Source organism: Ranitomeya variabilis, chromosome 4, assembly GCF_051348905.1.
Source record: "Ranitomeya variabilis isolate aRanVar5 chromosome 4, aRanVar5.hap1, whole genome shotgun sequence".
In the NCBI taxonomy this organism is placed as follows: domain Eukaryota; kingdom Metazoa; phylum Chordata; class Amphibia; order Anura; family Dendrobatidae; genus Ranitomeya; species Ranitomeya variabilis.
Window position 1 is genome coordinate 58,926,918 of NC_135235.1, and position 16,442 is coordinate 58,943,359.

The window sequence follows — 16,442 nt, forward strand, 5'->3', positions numbered from 1 at the left end:
TGATTAGTCCCTCCCCAGGGTAGGATAGAAGGCAGAGAGGATGCACTTTTGTCTTTCTTGTGTCCCGTAAAACTTGAATCCTTGGTTTACTGCTGCCGTGTTCTTCTGCTGCGATTTATTACTGTAAGAGATCTGATCTAACAACTTCGCTCTATGGAGGTTGCTGCTGCCGCATGTCCATGTGCGACTGTTTCTCATCCATAAACTTGGAAAGTGTCTATATATATTTATTTCTACACGATGCCATCAACATACGAGAATAAAAGTCCGTTGCATCATTTTCAGATCTGTGTGAGCACCAGATATCCTTATATATTTGCGTGCCAGACGGCAGAAGTGTCCTCCTTTTTGTATCTGGTTTGTTTTGAGAAACCATGGTTGCTTCATGTGGTCTTCATAGTCCTAGATTGGTTCCTGGTCCAGGACTTTGCTTTATAATGAGTAGAACTATAAAATCAAAGAGCAACTAACTTGAAGATGCCCCTTTAAATGAGCCAAAAATTGGCAAACGAGCTTTCGTAGGAAATGTCGTTCCTGCCGGCAATCACCTGACGGATGAGCAAAAATGGCTGTCCATCAGGGGTGATGATTTTTATGATGGCAAACAAGACATGTGCTGATGGTAACATCATATTCTATCTGCACAGAACGACTGTATGAATGATTGTTCTGTGAGTGCGGAATATTCGTTGGCCGGTAAACAACCTCCAATGGGCTCGTATATAGCCATCGACCTGGATTGTCTCATCTAAAAGGACCTCAGATACTCGTTGACTCATTTAAACACAGGAGAAAAATAGGAGTCCAAAAAACCTTTGTAAGATTACAACATTTTATTTGGGTCAGTTAAAAAACAACATAACCAATATAAAATAAGTGTATGTCAGGAATTCATCCCTGGTTGTATAATGGTGTCAGAGCGTGGCATCAACCAAATTCCCTGATAAATCAGGATATGTAAAGAATAATATGCATAGGCATTACATATAACGTTCTACATATCCCATCTCTTGTACGTAGCAGAGAAGAGTAACGGCAGAAATAATAATACAGTATATGATAGTTCTAATTACATTATCAATGCTCTGGCACAGACAATTTATGCGCCCAAATTGAACACAGTGGCTGATAGATGCATGTCAAAACAGGTTATTACCAATAATAGGTTGAAGTAACAGCACATCTCGCCACATCACCTCCCAACACGTGTTTCGCGTCCTCTGCTTCCTCAGGGGGCATTGACTCACTTAGTTGACAGCTGCCTCTCCTTACTTCACCATTAACTTGAAAGCTTGGCCAACCTTGGAGAGAGGGGAAAAAACACAGAAAGACACCCCTTTCTGTCACTTCCTAAGACGGGAAAGCAAATGGATTGGGTGCTTCAATATAAACTGCTTGGTCCTTATCTCCCCTAACATCATCTGTCTAGAGACAGTCAGGAGGCCTTCGTGCACATTGAAGGGTTGGCCAGTTCCTCCATGATCGGCAAGTTTGGACAACTTTACAATGTATGGGGGCCTTGATCCACTCATAGTAGATAGAGACATAAATTGGACTCAGTGGAAAGTAAAGCTATCGTCAAAGCTTTATTTTATGGTTATGACACTCGATGAAAATACAAAGTGCAAATTAAAGCACCAGCGAGAATTGTATGGACAATTCCACAGTTGACAGCTGGTATGATTTAGGTAATCCAATCACATTTATCTTCCTTTTAAGATTTTTTTTTTTTTATTCTAAAGACTTCCAAGAACCTCCAATGAAAAAATACAAAAAAATCACTCTGTCTGGACATCTGTATGGTGACATCCACTTTAGAGGTAGAGAATAGCATTCCTCGCCGATTCTTAGAGGATTACACCACACTTGCACGTTAAGCTCCCTCCCACCTCTGAGGGTATCCTCCTTAATGACTGTCTCACCAGAGGTAGACTTTTCCAAGGAGCAGACGCTATAACAAAAGCAGATGTTTCAAATATGTTGACAGCTTCAGAATTAGTATCATCGAAAAACCCTCCTGTAATCGTTCCCCTCGGGGCATCAGTAAGCTCTCCATGATCATAGCTTGTTGTGTGTTTTCATCTTAAGCCAGAGAAGCTCTTGAAAATCGAATGTAATTGAGAGAAGAAAAGGTGCGTAAGTGACATGTTAAGAATACAGGTATAAAGTGCTATGAGCGGTAATTGATGAGAATTTTACAAGCAACTCATAACAAATGAAGTTATAAAGAGCAACATGGAAAATGCCTTTCATGAAATATTACGAGTAACAGTTACCACGATTGTTGATAGTTTCCTACCTTAAGGATTTAAAATAATAGCACCTCAAGTCATCTCACCTTTGCTCCTTGGACTTGACTCGACTTGCAGGTGGTGCCGGTGACGTGCTTGTTGTTGAGTGTATTTGCCGCCATTATTTGCCTCGTGGTCCTGAATATTAATAATTTCAGACGCATGTTTTATTCTTCAGTTGTTAAATCACAGTCAGTTAAAGAAAATAAATGATGAAGCATCTTATGTAAAATTCTATCAATTTGCTTTTTCAGTGTTTGCAAGTTCTGATCCAGTCCCTGGATTCCAGGAGGATACGCTGCAGTTGGCATTCATTGACCTCAGACAAGTAAGTTGTGTTTTTATTCATATGTGATTCTTATGTCTCTGTCATTGTAATTTCTACATGATGGTAAAGGGAACCACATATAAGATTCAAAGACAGCGTAAGTCAGGCGATGGTCTCCTCCTATCAGCCATGATGAATGGGGTGGGAAATAGCCACCGGGGACCTGCTCGGATTACTCATTTTAGACCCATAGTCCCTGGTCGGGTAGTCAAAGTATGATGATGGTGATGTGGCTCTTGCAAATTATGTAAATTGAAAAATTGTACACAGAAGAATGTGCTTACCAGATGGTAGACAGGACTAGTCCGGGGAAATCAACTCTCCACCAGACTAGACATGGGACAATTCTATAGCGATAGCAGAATGAAACTTGACTTTGAAAGTTTCTAGAGATCGCAGAGACACAAGAAGTGGGTTAGATTACAGAAATATGGTGGAGCACAGAAATTGTGGCAGTTTAAGGGAATACTTTAGGCAATATAATAACTTATCCACTGGGTTCCCCTTCTTTATTCTTTTGATGGTATTTCTCCTCCTAAAGCCACCTCATGGGGTTACGTTAGAATGTTTTTAGGATCCTCAACATTTTTTGCAGACACTTTTTTTTTTCAAAACTGTCAAAGAAAACTGTTTAGAATACAATTTGGCCATATACAGTGGGGAAAATAAGTATTTGACACACTGCCGATTTTGCAAGTTTTTTACACCTACAAAGAATGGAGAGGTCTGTCATTTTTATTGTAGGTACCCTTCAACTGTGAGAGACAGAATCTAAAAATAAAAACTAGAAAATCACAAAAAAAAAATTATACAATGTGATTTTCTGGATTTTATTTTTAGATTCTGTCCCTCACAGTTGAAGTGTACCTACGATAAAAATTACATAGCTCTCTGTTGTTTGTAGGTGGGAAAACTTTCAAAATCAGCAGTGTATCAAATACTTATTTTTCCTACTGGTTTGCCTCCTTTTCTGCAAAAATTCTGGCACATTTTGCCTTCTAGAAGGTCATATGGGACCTTTAAAGGACTGACCAGACATGCAAAAAAGTTGGTTAGTGTAGTAGATTTTTTTTAGCATTTTTATTTTGCATTTACGGTATTATTTTTAATATTTTTATTTTGTATTTATTGGGTATTATTTGCATTTTTTTTTGTAGAATCTTGTATGTGTGATAGAATTATTACTATGTATTGAGTTCAATCCATTAACCAGACTGTGAAGAAATGTGGTAATATGTGAAGTATGGATGATAACTTTCAGTGAATGTAACAGTCATCAGTGAACTTTCTTTTAGGAAGAGAAATTGACACCAAATCTCTGGGGGAACAAAAAACCCAAAACATAGCTTTGCAAACACTTAGGTTACATCATTAGGACCCTCTTGGGCTTTGCCGGGTCTTGTGTCAGGGTTAGTGAAATTATTTTTTCCCCCTGAGCCTAGTAGTCCAAAATGAGAAACTCAACCTAGAGGAAAACCTTTGCGGAAAAAGTTGCAGTAGCCAAAATGGATCACGAAGTAAGAACAGAGGACGACTTAAACCAGTGCTTACAATTTTATATTACCTAGATATTGCTGATGGTCGCTGTCCAAGTATTACACGTGCTACACGTAGTCCTCACTAATGGATACTATCCAATTTAAGACATCACTAATAGTGATGAGTGAATGTTAAGGTGTTATCTGAGCATGCTCAGGTGCAAACCGAGTGTCTTCGATATGCTCAAAAAATAGTTTTGATGTATGTCGCCTGTTTATTAGGCAACCCCTGCATGACACTCGGTTAGCACTTAAGCATGCTTAGATAACACCTTATCCCAGCACGTTCGCTCATCACTAATCGCTAACAATTCGAAAAGGTTTTCATATTAAAATAATATCATAACACTTTTTCTTTTTTAGAAATACATTTTATGGACGGCTTTTACATGGGAAAAATGTTAGTGCTTACCTTTAGTTAATAATGTGGCACTTATTTCAGTCTGCAATCTTCATTCATTCATTTTCAGACCCCACTTATGCAGTTTCCAACCTGCTCATAGTTTGAGACGTTGCTCTTTTGAGTGTGTACCTCCCAATAAATACATAAAGGATATGAGGTCTGTGTGTCCAGGACGCTGCACATGCTGCCGCGTATTAGAACAGCTTCACTCCTGCACTGATTTTCCCATCTACATCTTCTGAAGGATCACGTACTTTCTTATCTATCTACAACTCTACTCTCCTTCCCTCACTAATTCTGTGTCATCATCATGCTACCAGACAGATGAAGAGGCCTACTATGACTCTAAGCAGAGATCTTAAAAGTGTGTGAACATTCTTAAATTGGTAAATTGGGAATATGTTTCCTAGACCGAGAATTCCCCTTTAAATGAAAGCCATTATCAGAAAATAACATACTGTTTAAATCATATTTTTGTGTTACATGTATTTTTAAAACATGTTTTAGATAATTTTTTTCCCAATCACAATCTTTATTAAAAATGAATAAATTAAATAGTAATTTTACTATTTTCACGCTGGCCATTAGGGCTTTTTTAGTCTCTTACTTTGTGTGCTTTCAGGAACAGTTTTCAGCAGGCACATTATCATCAGAGGAAGGATCAGAACGATTGGTAACTCCTCTACACACAGCTGATAACACAGTTTCCACCAATCACAATAGGTTATGTCACGGCTGACTGTCACGGGTGTGTCAAAGGCTGCAGACAGTCGCACTGCATCTGGCTGCAGAAGGTTTCAGCGGTTGGCCTTGCAGACTAGTAGCCACCTTCCCCAGCCTTAATGGTGTCATCTGGATCTGGGTGTTTATAACTCCCAACTTCCTGTTGGGAGTTGTGGGTGTTATTTCCTATGCATTTCCCTGTTGAGGCTTGGAGCAGAAAGCTGTCGGCTATCGTCCTTTTTGGATTTTGAAGGACGTTGGTGTTTATCTCTAAGTCTTCTCAAGCTAAGTGTTCTCTTGTTTCGTTTGTCTATAACAGTTGCCTTTAGAGGTAGTGAGGATTGACTAGCGCTCATCCTGTCCTCCCCAGTGCAAGGCTTATTGCCAGGGTGAGGCAGAGATTAGGTATCCTGCTCGGCGATAGGTGCAGAACCTATATAGGGACGATAGGACAGACAGTGTAACGTTAGATCGGTCTAGGGGTCTCCACTCCCCACTTCCCTAGTGACCCTGCTCCCCGCCCTTCACAATGACCTTTGCATGCTCATTATATACTTCTTTACAAAAGCTAGGGTCGGCGTCTGTTCATCCTCGCTATGTACACATGTTTCCTGAATAAAATGATAACGGCTAGTGTGAAAATTTGCAAAATTTCTATTTTATACAAATTTTGATAGGTTAAAAAAATACAAAAAATGTTTAAAAAATATATTTTAAACAGAAATCTGATTTAAGCAATAGGTCAGTTTTTGATTAGCCTCCCTTTAACTTATCCGGACCACTGATAGACTCAGACAGAAGAGGGCCTCTGTACAAGAACAGTATATGGGCCCTTTGCAGCTCATCATAATCAACAATTCCTCCTGCTTTGGAGGTGAAAATGGCCCCCTTACCTCTAGGGCCCATCGTCGGGCGCAGGTTGCACCACTGATATGTCCGCCCCTGATTCCACTGCTCTTGGAATGTGGTGGAATGTTCTCAGAGTTCCAGAAATGTCCATGTGCCGTGGAAACGTGGAATGTTCTGTTATTATTAGGATCGTGGCTGCGGATGACACAATGATAAGATCTCCATATCAATTTGCTTTTTCAGCACGCAGCCGCTTTCTGTTTGTTTTCGTGCGATGCGCTCGCAGTAATGCGCTGAATGACAGCTTTTTCTTCAAGTGTTTGTTAGAAAGTAACTGAGCCTTTTGTCTTTCGTGAAATTCCTTAGAAAGGTCAAGCTTCTGTTTTTTATGGCCAAAATGTGATACTCTTGCCTGGTTCTAACATGTGAAAGATAAGGAAGTAGGTCCAGTAGATGAGGGTTCACCTGGCCACCCGTACAGCGCCCCCGGGTCAAGCCCCATGATGGCTCCTGCTTTGCTCAGAGGAGCTGATGACAGGTAGGGGCTGATACCAGTGTGCATCTGAGCATCCAGGCTACAGAGCTGGAGGTTTGGGACTTTGGCAGACACCAGAGCTCAACTTCAGATCAGCAGGATTGCCCTTCATTTTCTAAAGAATACTTGACCTGTGAATGAAACAGTTTGATCTCCCTGCCAATCACCAGCAGCTAATGGAAGCCAGTTATCTCAACAACTCCAATACTGGCAACATGTTCAGAATGCAATGCTCCAGAAAGTTTTTATTTTTTTTTATTTTGGAATTTCTTATTTGGCAGCTGTACCAAGTCTTTACATCAAGTCTTTACATCAAGTCTTTACATCAAGTCTACCATTCACATTGTATTATTAGTAATCGTACTCTTCCTTACAGGGTGACATCATCAGTTCAGTAATCATATGTCATTGTACCTTTGCTGTATTTTTCTTGTATGGAAATGATTTCTATGAGTTTCCAAGCCATCAGGGACTCCATTGCCCTACTTCTACCCCCCAGACTTCATAAAAATATCCAATAGATTAGTGGATAGAGATTTCAGATGCAAATGAAATTGACTAATACAGAAATAAGGTGAAAAGCATATACACTCCTCTATATTGAAATTTCAACGACAAGAAAGAAAAGTGGAATTCTGGAAATCATAGGATGGATAGACATGTTAGTGATATGCAAATGATGAAAAAATAGAAACAACATTTTCAAAAACATCTTGTATTACTCAGTACGGAGTATGAGCGCCACATGCAGAAATCTAAGCACTTACACACCCTGGCTGCTATCAAAAAGGTTATTAATGGTTGTCTGCGGAGTGTTCTGCCACGCTGAATGCACTTGGACACACAAAGCATCAAGATCCGCTGATGGCTGCTCCCTTTGCAATTGCTGACCAATGACTTCCCAGAAATGAGAAGACAAGTCTGGAGACGCTGCAGGCCATGGTAGCATGTTTACGCCATGCTGGCAGCTCACGGTAGCATGGTTAGGCCATGAATCCTGATATTATCGTGTTGGCAAAATGGCTCCTGGAACACTTTGGAGAAATGACCATACCACTGGTTTCACAACCAATTAAATGTAACGCCGAGCTGTTTGTATACTTGGAATGAAAACTAGAGGGGTCTGGCTTCTGTACATTATGCTACCCCCACACCATAATGCCAGGAGTAGCACCCGTGTAATGTTCTCTCGTGAAGAACTCTTCATGGTATTGCCTGTTATGACCCCAGTGGACAGGGTCTCAGAGGAACGTGTAAGTCTGCAAGATACAAAAATCCAGCTCATAGGGCTGTGGTAACTGGGTTGACCAAATAGCTACTCCTAACGCCAACACTAGAAGTAGCCGGGGATCATGCCTACGGTGATCGCTAGATGACTCGCGCCAGCCGGAGAATCTAACTACCCCTAGGAGAAGAAAACAAAGACCTCTCTTGCCTCCAGAGAAAGGGACCCCAAAGCAAGATACAAGCCCCCCACAAATAATAACGGTGAGGTAAGAGGAAATGACAAACACAGAAATGAACCAGGTTCAGCAAAGAGAGGCCAGCTTACTAATAGCAGAATATAGCAAGATAACTTATCTGGTCAACAAAAACCCTATAAAAATCCACGCTGGAGATTCAAGAACCCCCGAACCGTCTAACGGTCCGGGGGGAGAACACCAGCCCCCTAGAGCTTCCAGCAAAGGTCAGGATACAGATAGGAACAAGCTGGACAAAAATACCAAACAAAACAAAAGCAAAAAGCAAAGAAGCAGACTTAGCTTGAAAAACAGGAACCAGGATCAGAGGACAAGAGCACAACAGATTAGCTCTGATTTCAACGATGCCAGGCATTGAACTGAAGGTCCAGGGAGCTTATATAGCAACGCCCCTGAACTAACGGCCCAGGTGAGGATATAGGAAAAGACAGACGCTCCAGAGTCAAATCACTAATGACCACTAGAGGGAGCAAAAAGCAAAATCACAACAGTACCCCCCCCTTAGTGAGGGGTCACCAAACCCTCACCACGACCACCAGGGCGATCAGGATGAGCGGCATGAAAGGCACGAACTAAATCGGCCGCATGAACATCAGAGGCGACCACCCAGGAATTATCTTCCTGACCATAGCCCTTCCACTTGACCAGGTACTGAAGCCTCCGCCTGGAGAGACGAGAATCCAAGATCTTCTCCACCACGTACTCCAACTCGCCCTCAACCAACACCGGAGCAGGAGGCTCAGCAGAAGGAACCACAGGCACAACGTACCGCCGCAACAAGGACCTATGAAACACGTTGTGGATAGCAAACGACACCGGTAGATCCAGGCGAAAGGATACAGGATTAAGAATTTCCAATATCTTGTAAGGCCCAATAAAACGAGGTTTAAATTTGGGAGAGGAAACCTTCATAGGAACAAAGCGGGAAGAAAGCCACACCAAATCCCCAACACGTAGTCGGGGACCCACACCGCGGCGGCGGTTGGCAAAGCGCTGAGCCCTCTCCTGTGACAACTTCAAGTTGTCCACCACAAGATTCCAGATCCGCTGCAACCTATCCACCACAGAATCCACCCCAGGGCAGTCAGAAGGTTCCACATGACCCGAAGAAAAACGAGGGTGGAAACCAGAGTTGCAGAAAAACGGCGAAACCAAGGTGGCGGAACTAGCCCGATTATTAAGGGCAAACTCAGCTAACGGCAAGAAGGTCACCCAATCGTCCTGATCAGCAGAGACAAAACACCTCAAATAAGCCTCCAAAGTCTGATTAGTTCGCTCCGTCTGTCCATTAGTCTGAGGATGGAAAGCAGACGAAAACGACAAGTCAATGCCCATCCTACTACAAAAGGATCACCAGAATCTGGAAACGAACTGGGATCCTCTGTCTGACACAATATTCTCAGGGATGCCGTGCAAACGAACCACGTTCTGGAAAAACACAGGAACCAGATCGGAAGAGGAAGGCAGTTTAGGCAAAGGAACCAAATGGACCATCTTGGAGAAGCGATCACATATCACCCAGATAACAGACATGCCCTGAGACACCGGAAGATCAGAAATGAAATCCATGGAGATATGCGTCCAAGGTCTCTTAGGGACAGGCAAGGGCAAGAGCAACCCGCTGGCACGAGAACAGCAAGGCTTAGCTCGAGCACAAGTCCCACAGGACTGTATGTACAAATGACCGCACATCCCTAGACAAGGAAGGCCACCAAAAGGATCTGGCCACCAGATCTCTGTTGCCAAAAATTCCTGGGTGACCTGCCAACACCGAGGAATGAACCTCGGAAATGACTCTGCTGGTCCACTTATCAGGCACAAACAGTCTGTCAGGTGGACAAGAATCAGGCCTATCAGCCTGAAATCTCTGCAACACACGTCGCAGATCAGGAGAAATAGCTGACAAGATAATACCATCCTTAAGAATACCAACAGGTTCAGCGACTCCAGGAGCATCAGGCACAAAGCTCCTGGAAAGAGCATCGGCCTTCACATTCTTTGAACCTGGTAAATACGAGACAACAAAGTCAAAACGGGAGAAAAACAATGACCAGCGGGCCTGTCTAGGATTCAGGCGTTTAGCAGACTCGAGATACATCAGATTTTTGTGATCAGTCAAGACCACCACACGATACTTAGCACCCTCGAGCCAATGACGCCACTCCTCAAATGCCCATTTCATGGCCAACAACTCCCGATTGCCCACATCATAATTTCGCTCCGCAGGCGAAAACTTCCTAGAGAAAAAGGCGCAAGGTCTCATAACAGAGTAACCAGGGCCTCTCTGCGACAAAACGGCCCCTGCTCCAATCTCTGAAGCATCCACCTCAACTTGAAAGGGAAGCGAGACATCAGGCTGGCACAAAACAGGCGCCGAAGTAAACCGACGTTTCAACTCCTGGAAAGCCTCCACGGCAGCAGGAGCCCAATTAACCACATCGGAGCCCTTCTTGGTCATATCCGTCAAAGGTTTCACAATGCTAGAAAAGTTAGCGATGAAACGACGGTAGAAGTTAGCGAAACCCAAGAACTTCTGAAGACTCTTAACTGACGAGGGCTGAGTCCAATCAAGAATAGCTCGGACCTTGACTGGGTCCATCTCCACAGCAGAAGGGGAAAAAATGAACCCCAAAAAGGGAACCTTCTGTACACCAAAAAGACACTTTGAGCCCTTGACAAACAAAGAATTTTCACGCAAAATTTTAAAGACCATCCTGACCTGCTCCACATGCGAGTCCCAATTATCAGAAAAAAACAGAATATCATCCAGATAAACGATCAGAAATTTATCCAGATAGTTCCGGAAAATGTCATGCATAAAGGACTGAAAAACTGAAGGGGCATTAGAGAGCCCAAAAGGCATCACCAAGTACTCAAAATGACCTTCGGGCGTATTGAATGCGGTTTTCCATTCATCCCCTTGCTTAATGCGCACAAGGTTGTACGCACCACGAAGGTCTATCTTGGTAAACCACTTGGCACCTTTAATCCGGGCAAACAAGTCAGACAACAGCGGCAAAGGATACTGAAATTTGACAGTGATCTTATTTAAAAGCCGATAGTCAATACAAGGCCTCAAAGATCCGTCCTTTTTAGCCACAAAAAAGAATCCCGCACCAAGAGGGGAAGAAGACGGACGGATGTGTCCTTTCTCCAGAGACTCCTTGATATATGAACGCATAGCGGTATGTTCAGGTATCGACAGATTAAACAGTCTTCCCTTAGGAAATTTACTGCCTGGAATCAAATCTATTGCACAGTCACATTCCCTATGAGGAGGCAATGCACTGGACCTGGACTCGCTAAAGACATCCTGATAATCAGACAAGTACTCCGGAACTTCCGAAGGCGTAGAAGAAGCAATAGACACAGGCAGGGAATCCTCATGAATACCATGACAGCCCCAACTAGACACTGACATAGCCTTCCAGTCAAGGACTGGATTATGGGTCTGTAACCATGGCAGCCCCAAAACAACCAAATCATGCATTTTATGTAGAACGAGAAAACGTATCACCTCGCGGTGTTCAGGAGTCATGCACATGGTAACCTGTGTCCAATACTGCGGCTTATTTTCTGCCAATGGCGTAGCATCAATACCCCTAAGAGGGATAGGATTTTCTAATGGTTCAAGAATAAAACCACAGCGCTTAGCAAATGAGAGATCCATAAGACTCAGGGCAGCACCTGAATCTACAAACGCCATGACAGGATAAGATGACAGTGAGCAAATCAAAGTTACAGACAGAATAAACTTAGGATGCAAATTACCAACGGTGACAGGACTAACAACCTTAGATATACGTTTAGAGCATGCTGAGATAACATGTGTAGAATCACCACAGTAGTAGCACAAGCCATTCCGGCGTCTATGAATTTTCCTCTCATTTCTAGTCAGGATTCTATCACATTGCATCAAATCAGGTGTCCGTTCAGACAACACCATGAGGGAATTTGCGGTTTTTCTATCACATTGCATCACATTAGGTGTCTGTTCAGACAACAACATGAGGGAATTTGCGGTTTTGCGCTCCCGCAACCGCCGGTCAATTTGAATAGCCAGGGACATGGTATCATTCAGACCTGTGGGAATGGGAAAACCCACCATAACATTCTTAATGGCCTCAGAAAGGCCATTTCTAAAATTAGCGGCCAGTGCACACTCGTTCCAATGTGTCAGCACGGACCATTTCCGAAATTTTTGGCAATACACCTCAGCCTCGTCCTGGCCCTGAGACATAGCCAGCAAGGCTTTCTCTGCCTGAATCTCAAGATTGGGTTCCTCATAAAGTAAACCGAGCGCCAGAAAAAACGCATCAATATCAGCCAATGCCGGATCTCCTGGCGCCAACGAAAAAGCCCAATCCTGAGGGTCACCCCGTAAGAATGAAATAACAATTTTTACTTGTTGAGCAGAGTCTCCAGATGAACAAGGTTTCAGGGACAAAAATAATTTACAATTATTCCTGAAATTCCTAAACTTAAATCGGTCTCCTGAAAACAGTTCAGGAATCGGAATCTTGGGTTCAGACCTAGGATTTCTGGTAACATAATCTTGTATACCCTGCACACGAGCGGCAAGCTGGTCCACACTTGTAATCAAGGTCTGGACATTCATGTCTGCAGCAAGCTTAAGCCACTCTGAGGTAAAGGGGAAAAGAAAGAAAAAAAAAAAAAATGAGAGAGGGAAAAAAAAAACCTCAAAATTTTCTTTCTTATAATCCCACTTCTGCAATGCATTAAACATTTAATACTGGCCTGGCATACTGTTATGACCCCAGTGGACAGGGTCTCAGAGGAACGTGTAAGTCTGCAAGATACAAAAATCCAGCTCATAGGGCTGTGGTAACTGGGTTGACCAAATAGCTACTCCTAACGCCAACACTAGAAGTAGCCGGGGATCATGCCTACGGTGATCGCTAGATGACTCGCGCCAGCCGGAGAATCTAACTACCCCTAGGAGAAGAAAACAAAGACCTCTCTTGCCTCCAGAGAAAGGGACCCCAAAGCAAGATACAAGCCCCCCACAAATAATAACGGTGAGGTAAGAGGAAATGACAAACACAGAAATGAACCAGATTCAGCAAAGAGAGGCCAGCTTACTAATAGCAGAATATAGCAAGATAACTTATCTGGTCAACAAAAACACTATAAAAATCCACGCTGGAGATTCAAGAACCCCCGAACCGTCTAACGGTCCGGGGGGAGAACACCAGCCCCCTAGAGCTTCCAGCAAAGGTCAGGATACAGATAGGAACAAGCTGGACAAAAATACCAAACAAAACAAAAGCAAAAAGCAAAGAAGCAGACTTAGCTTGAAAAACAGGAACCAGGATCAGAGGACAAGAGCACAACAGATTAGCTCTGATTTCAACGATGCCAGGCATTGAACTGAAGGTCCAGGGAGCTTATATAGCAACGCCCCTGAACTAACGGCCCAGGTGAGGATATAGGAAAAGACAGAAGCTCCAGAGTCAAATCACTAATGACCACTAGAGGGAGCAAAAAGCAAAATCACAACAATTGCCCATGTGGTCTCTGGCTATCATTGCATCCAAGACAAAAGCAGGACTCCTCACTGAAGAGAATAAACCTCCATTTCAGCTTCCATTGCCGTCATGATCTGCACCATAACAGTCCTTGAGAGCGGTGGCATAAGGTCAAAGGACACCTGCACCTGGACATCCAGTAGCCTAATGCAAACACCTTCTGATAATGTGTAAAAAAAGAAAAAAAAGTTTCACCTTGCACTTGGTATGTGACGTCCATTTCACTTGCAGTACAGAATGGATCAACCAGTGGAACGTCCATTTCTCCAAAGTGTCTCAGCAGCCATTTTTCAACACAAGACCAGGCCACATATTGCTCGTGCTACTGTGAGCAGCCTGCGCATGCTAAACGTGCTACCATGTCTCTCGTGGTATGCCAAAGCATGCAAGTATGGAGATTTCTTTGTGTGGTGCTCATACTTAATACTGAATAAATCGCAATTTATTTTTTTTTAAATCCAATTTTTATCATTTATAAATCGTTAACATGCCTATCCATCCTGTGATTTTCATAATTCCACACTGTCACGGTTTCACCCCTCAGAGTGTCTGGGATGCAGTTACTGACAGCTCGGCTGTCCAATCTGGTATAAGGGTGTGCTGAAGCTGTCAGTGTGTTGATTGACAGCTTGACTATCCAATCTGAGACTGAGAGGCGTTGGCTGTCTCCAAGTGTTCATTATTCCAGTTATTTGCCATGCTACTTAACTGAGCTGTGTCTCCCACAACTCTGCCAGACGTACATTCAGCCTGTGAGGTTTGTTCTGTGCCTTGAGTTCTGTATGCTTGATCTGTTGCCTGACCTTGGACTTCATTCTGACCATCCGCCTGTTTAACCCCTTCAGCTCTGATCCGTTATCCTCCCCGTACTCTGACCTTGGAACATTACCTGACTACTATTCTGTCTCTTCCTTCTGTTTATGACGTACCCTCCTGGCTTCTCACCTTGCACTCCTTGACCACTCTGACTCACGGCTTGGTGGTGAGAAGTGACTAGCGTCACGCACGACTTTTCCTTCTTGGTGTCGCAGTTTCAATGTTGAGGAGTGTAGATAGATTAGATCGCTAAAACAAAAACAGATAAAGGGATTGTTACAGAGATAAGATAATGTAACATCTGTGGCAGAAGTCGCGGCTCTTAGCGCTGGGTGGCGCGGCACTTGTTGAAGTGTTGCCCCTATTTTTTTTTTATTTGTATACTACAGGATTTGGTGATAACCTTGAGGGGGGCCTTGTACCCATTTTTGCATGAAAATTGCTGGTTTTATTTTTTCTATTTAGATAGATAGAAATAAAAATGGATAGCTATAGAGACAGATGATTTGATCAGAGATATGGAATAGATATATATATATAGAGAGAGAGAGAGAGAGATATTAGCTAAGATATTTGTATAATTGATAGATTAGATTACGTCACATACGGTAGATCAAAAAGTAGGATTTTTTTTTTAAGGAAATTATATTGCTATTAAAACAAGATTCTTCTTTCATTGTTATATTATCACTGCCAGGAAGTAATTTGTACTAAAGCCATATCATCTCTTTCTGTAATGTCTTATCACCTTCTGAAATTGCACTTTGCTACGAGGAATTATAAAAATTCCACACAGACACTTTTTTTTAATATTGTTTCCCTGAATAAATCACCTGAAAATATTCCTTCTCCTGAATGTGACTTGTCAGCGTATCTGAGGAGCTCACAAACTATCTGAGAGTTTTCCTTTGCCCTAATCTCTACATTTGGAAATAATCCCCAGCATTTGAAGCTTCCAGCTGCTGCACTCGGAAAATGAGTATTTGTTCTGGGGAGCCTTTCACATCTTCTGGTGTTAAGGTCAATGTACAAACCTTAACACATTTGAAAAGTTGTAATTGATCTCAGGAGGATGGATTGAGCTCCTAGGAATGTTTGCTGGTCACTACTCCACTTGGATTCCCTTCCCAATTACTGTTCTTTCTCCACACCTTTTAGAGAAACCAAGGAAATGTAGTAGTAACCTTTTAGAATTTCATTAATTCACTTTTTCATGAATTTCTTTCAAATTCGAAAATTATGACAATTTTACCCAAAATTTCTTCAATTCAAAAAGGGAAGCTGAATTAAAGATAAAAATGAAAACTGGGAAATGTATTGGCCATGCTCCACTTGCCTTGTCCTTTCCTTATTAGTGCATCTAATTAGAGAACATCAAGCCATGAGTCAGAAATGGACCCTTTGAATATCTGTCCACGTCCAGGTCTTATGGCCAAGGTGTGAGGCTTTGGACCCTGGAATGAAAGTTCAGTACCCAGCATAGTGGGGAGCATGGGTGGCTGGAATGTGGGGGGCATTCTGGACACACACAAAATATCAACTACCAGTAATCATTTGTTCCAGTGTAGACTGACTGAAAAAGAGCTCAACATTACAGAGCCGACAAACCAGTTATGAAATCACAGCGATACTTGAATGAAAGCTACTTGTGATGTCACAGGAACATTTCCTAACTGACTCACTTGTGAAGTCAAAGCAGCGTCCTTGACTAAAGCTCTTTTGTGAAGTATCACAGCTATTACCCAAGTTAAACCAACTTGGAATCTTACATCATCTAACCTGACTGGAATTTCTTTTTCAAGACGCCTTGTGATGTTACAGGTGTGGGTGTAAACTGGTGAGGTCACAGCAGTGCGTTTAATTTAAAACCACTGGATTAAACCTCACTTGTGAGTTCACAGGCATGTACCTAACTATAAACCTCACTTG

General features: G+C 42.6%; 1 protein-coding gene and 1 long non-coding RNA gene across 5 annotated transcripts in view; one reads left to right on the forward strand and one right to left on the reverse strand.

Annotated features, from left to right (window-relative positions):
• The window catches only part of EXOC6 (exocyst complex component 6), a 273,281-nt gene that overhangs the window by 208,051 nt on the left and 48,788 nt on the right, over nt 1–16,442 (forward strand). For all 4 annotated transcript variants that reach the window (XM_077258584.1, XM_077258586.1, XM_077258585.1 and 1 more), the window contains one exon: nt 2,546–2,619. In XM_077258584.1, coding sequence (XP_077114699.1) covers nt 2,546–2,619 — 74 coding nt within the window. The remainder of the gene's footprint in view (nt 1–2,545; nt 2,620–16,442) is intronic.
• Nucleotides 1,040–6,250, reverse strand: LOC143769751 (uncharacterized). Its single transcript, XR_013214473.1, has 4 exons — nt 6,177–6,250; nt 2,339–2,429; nt 1,923–2,099; nt 1,040–1,301 (listed from the first exon to the last, which is right to left on the reverse strand). It is a non-coding gene; the product is annotated as an uncharacterized LOC143769751 (long non-coding RNA).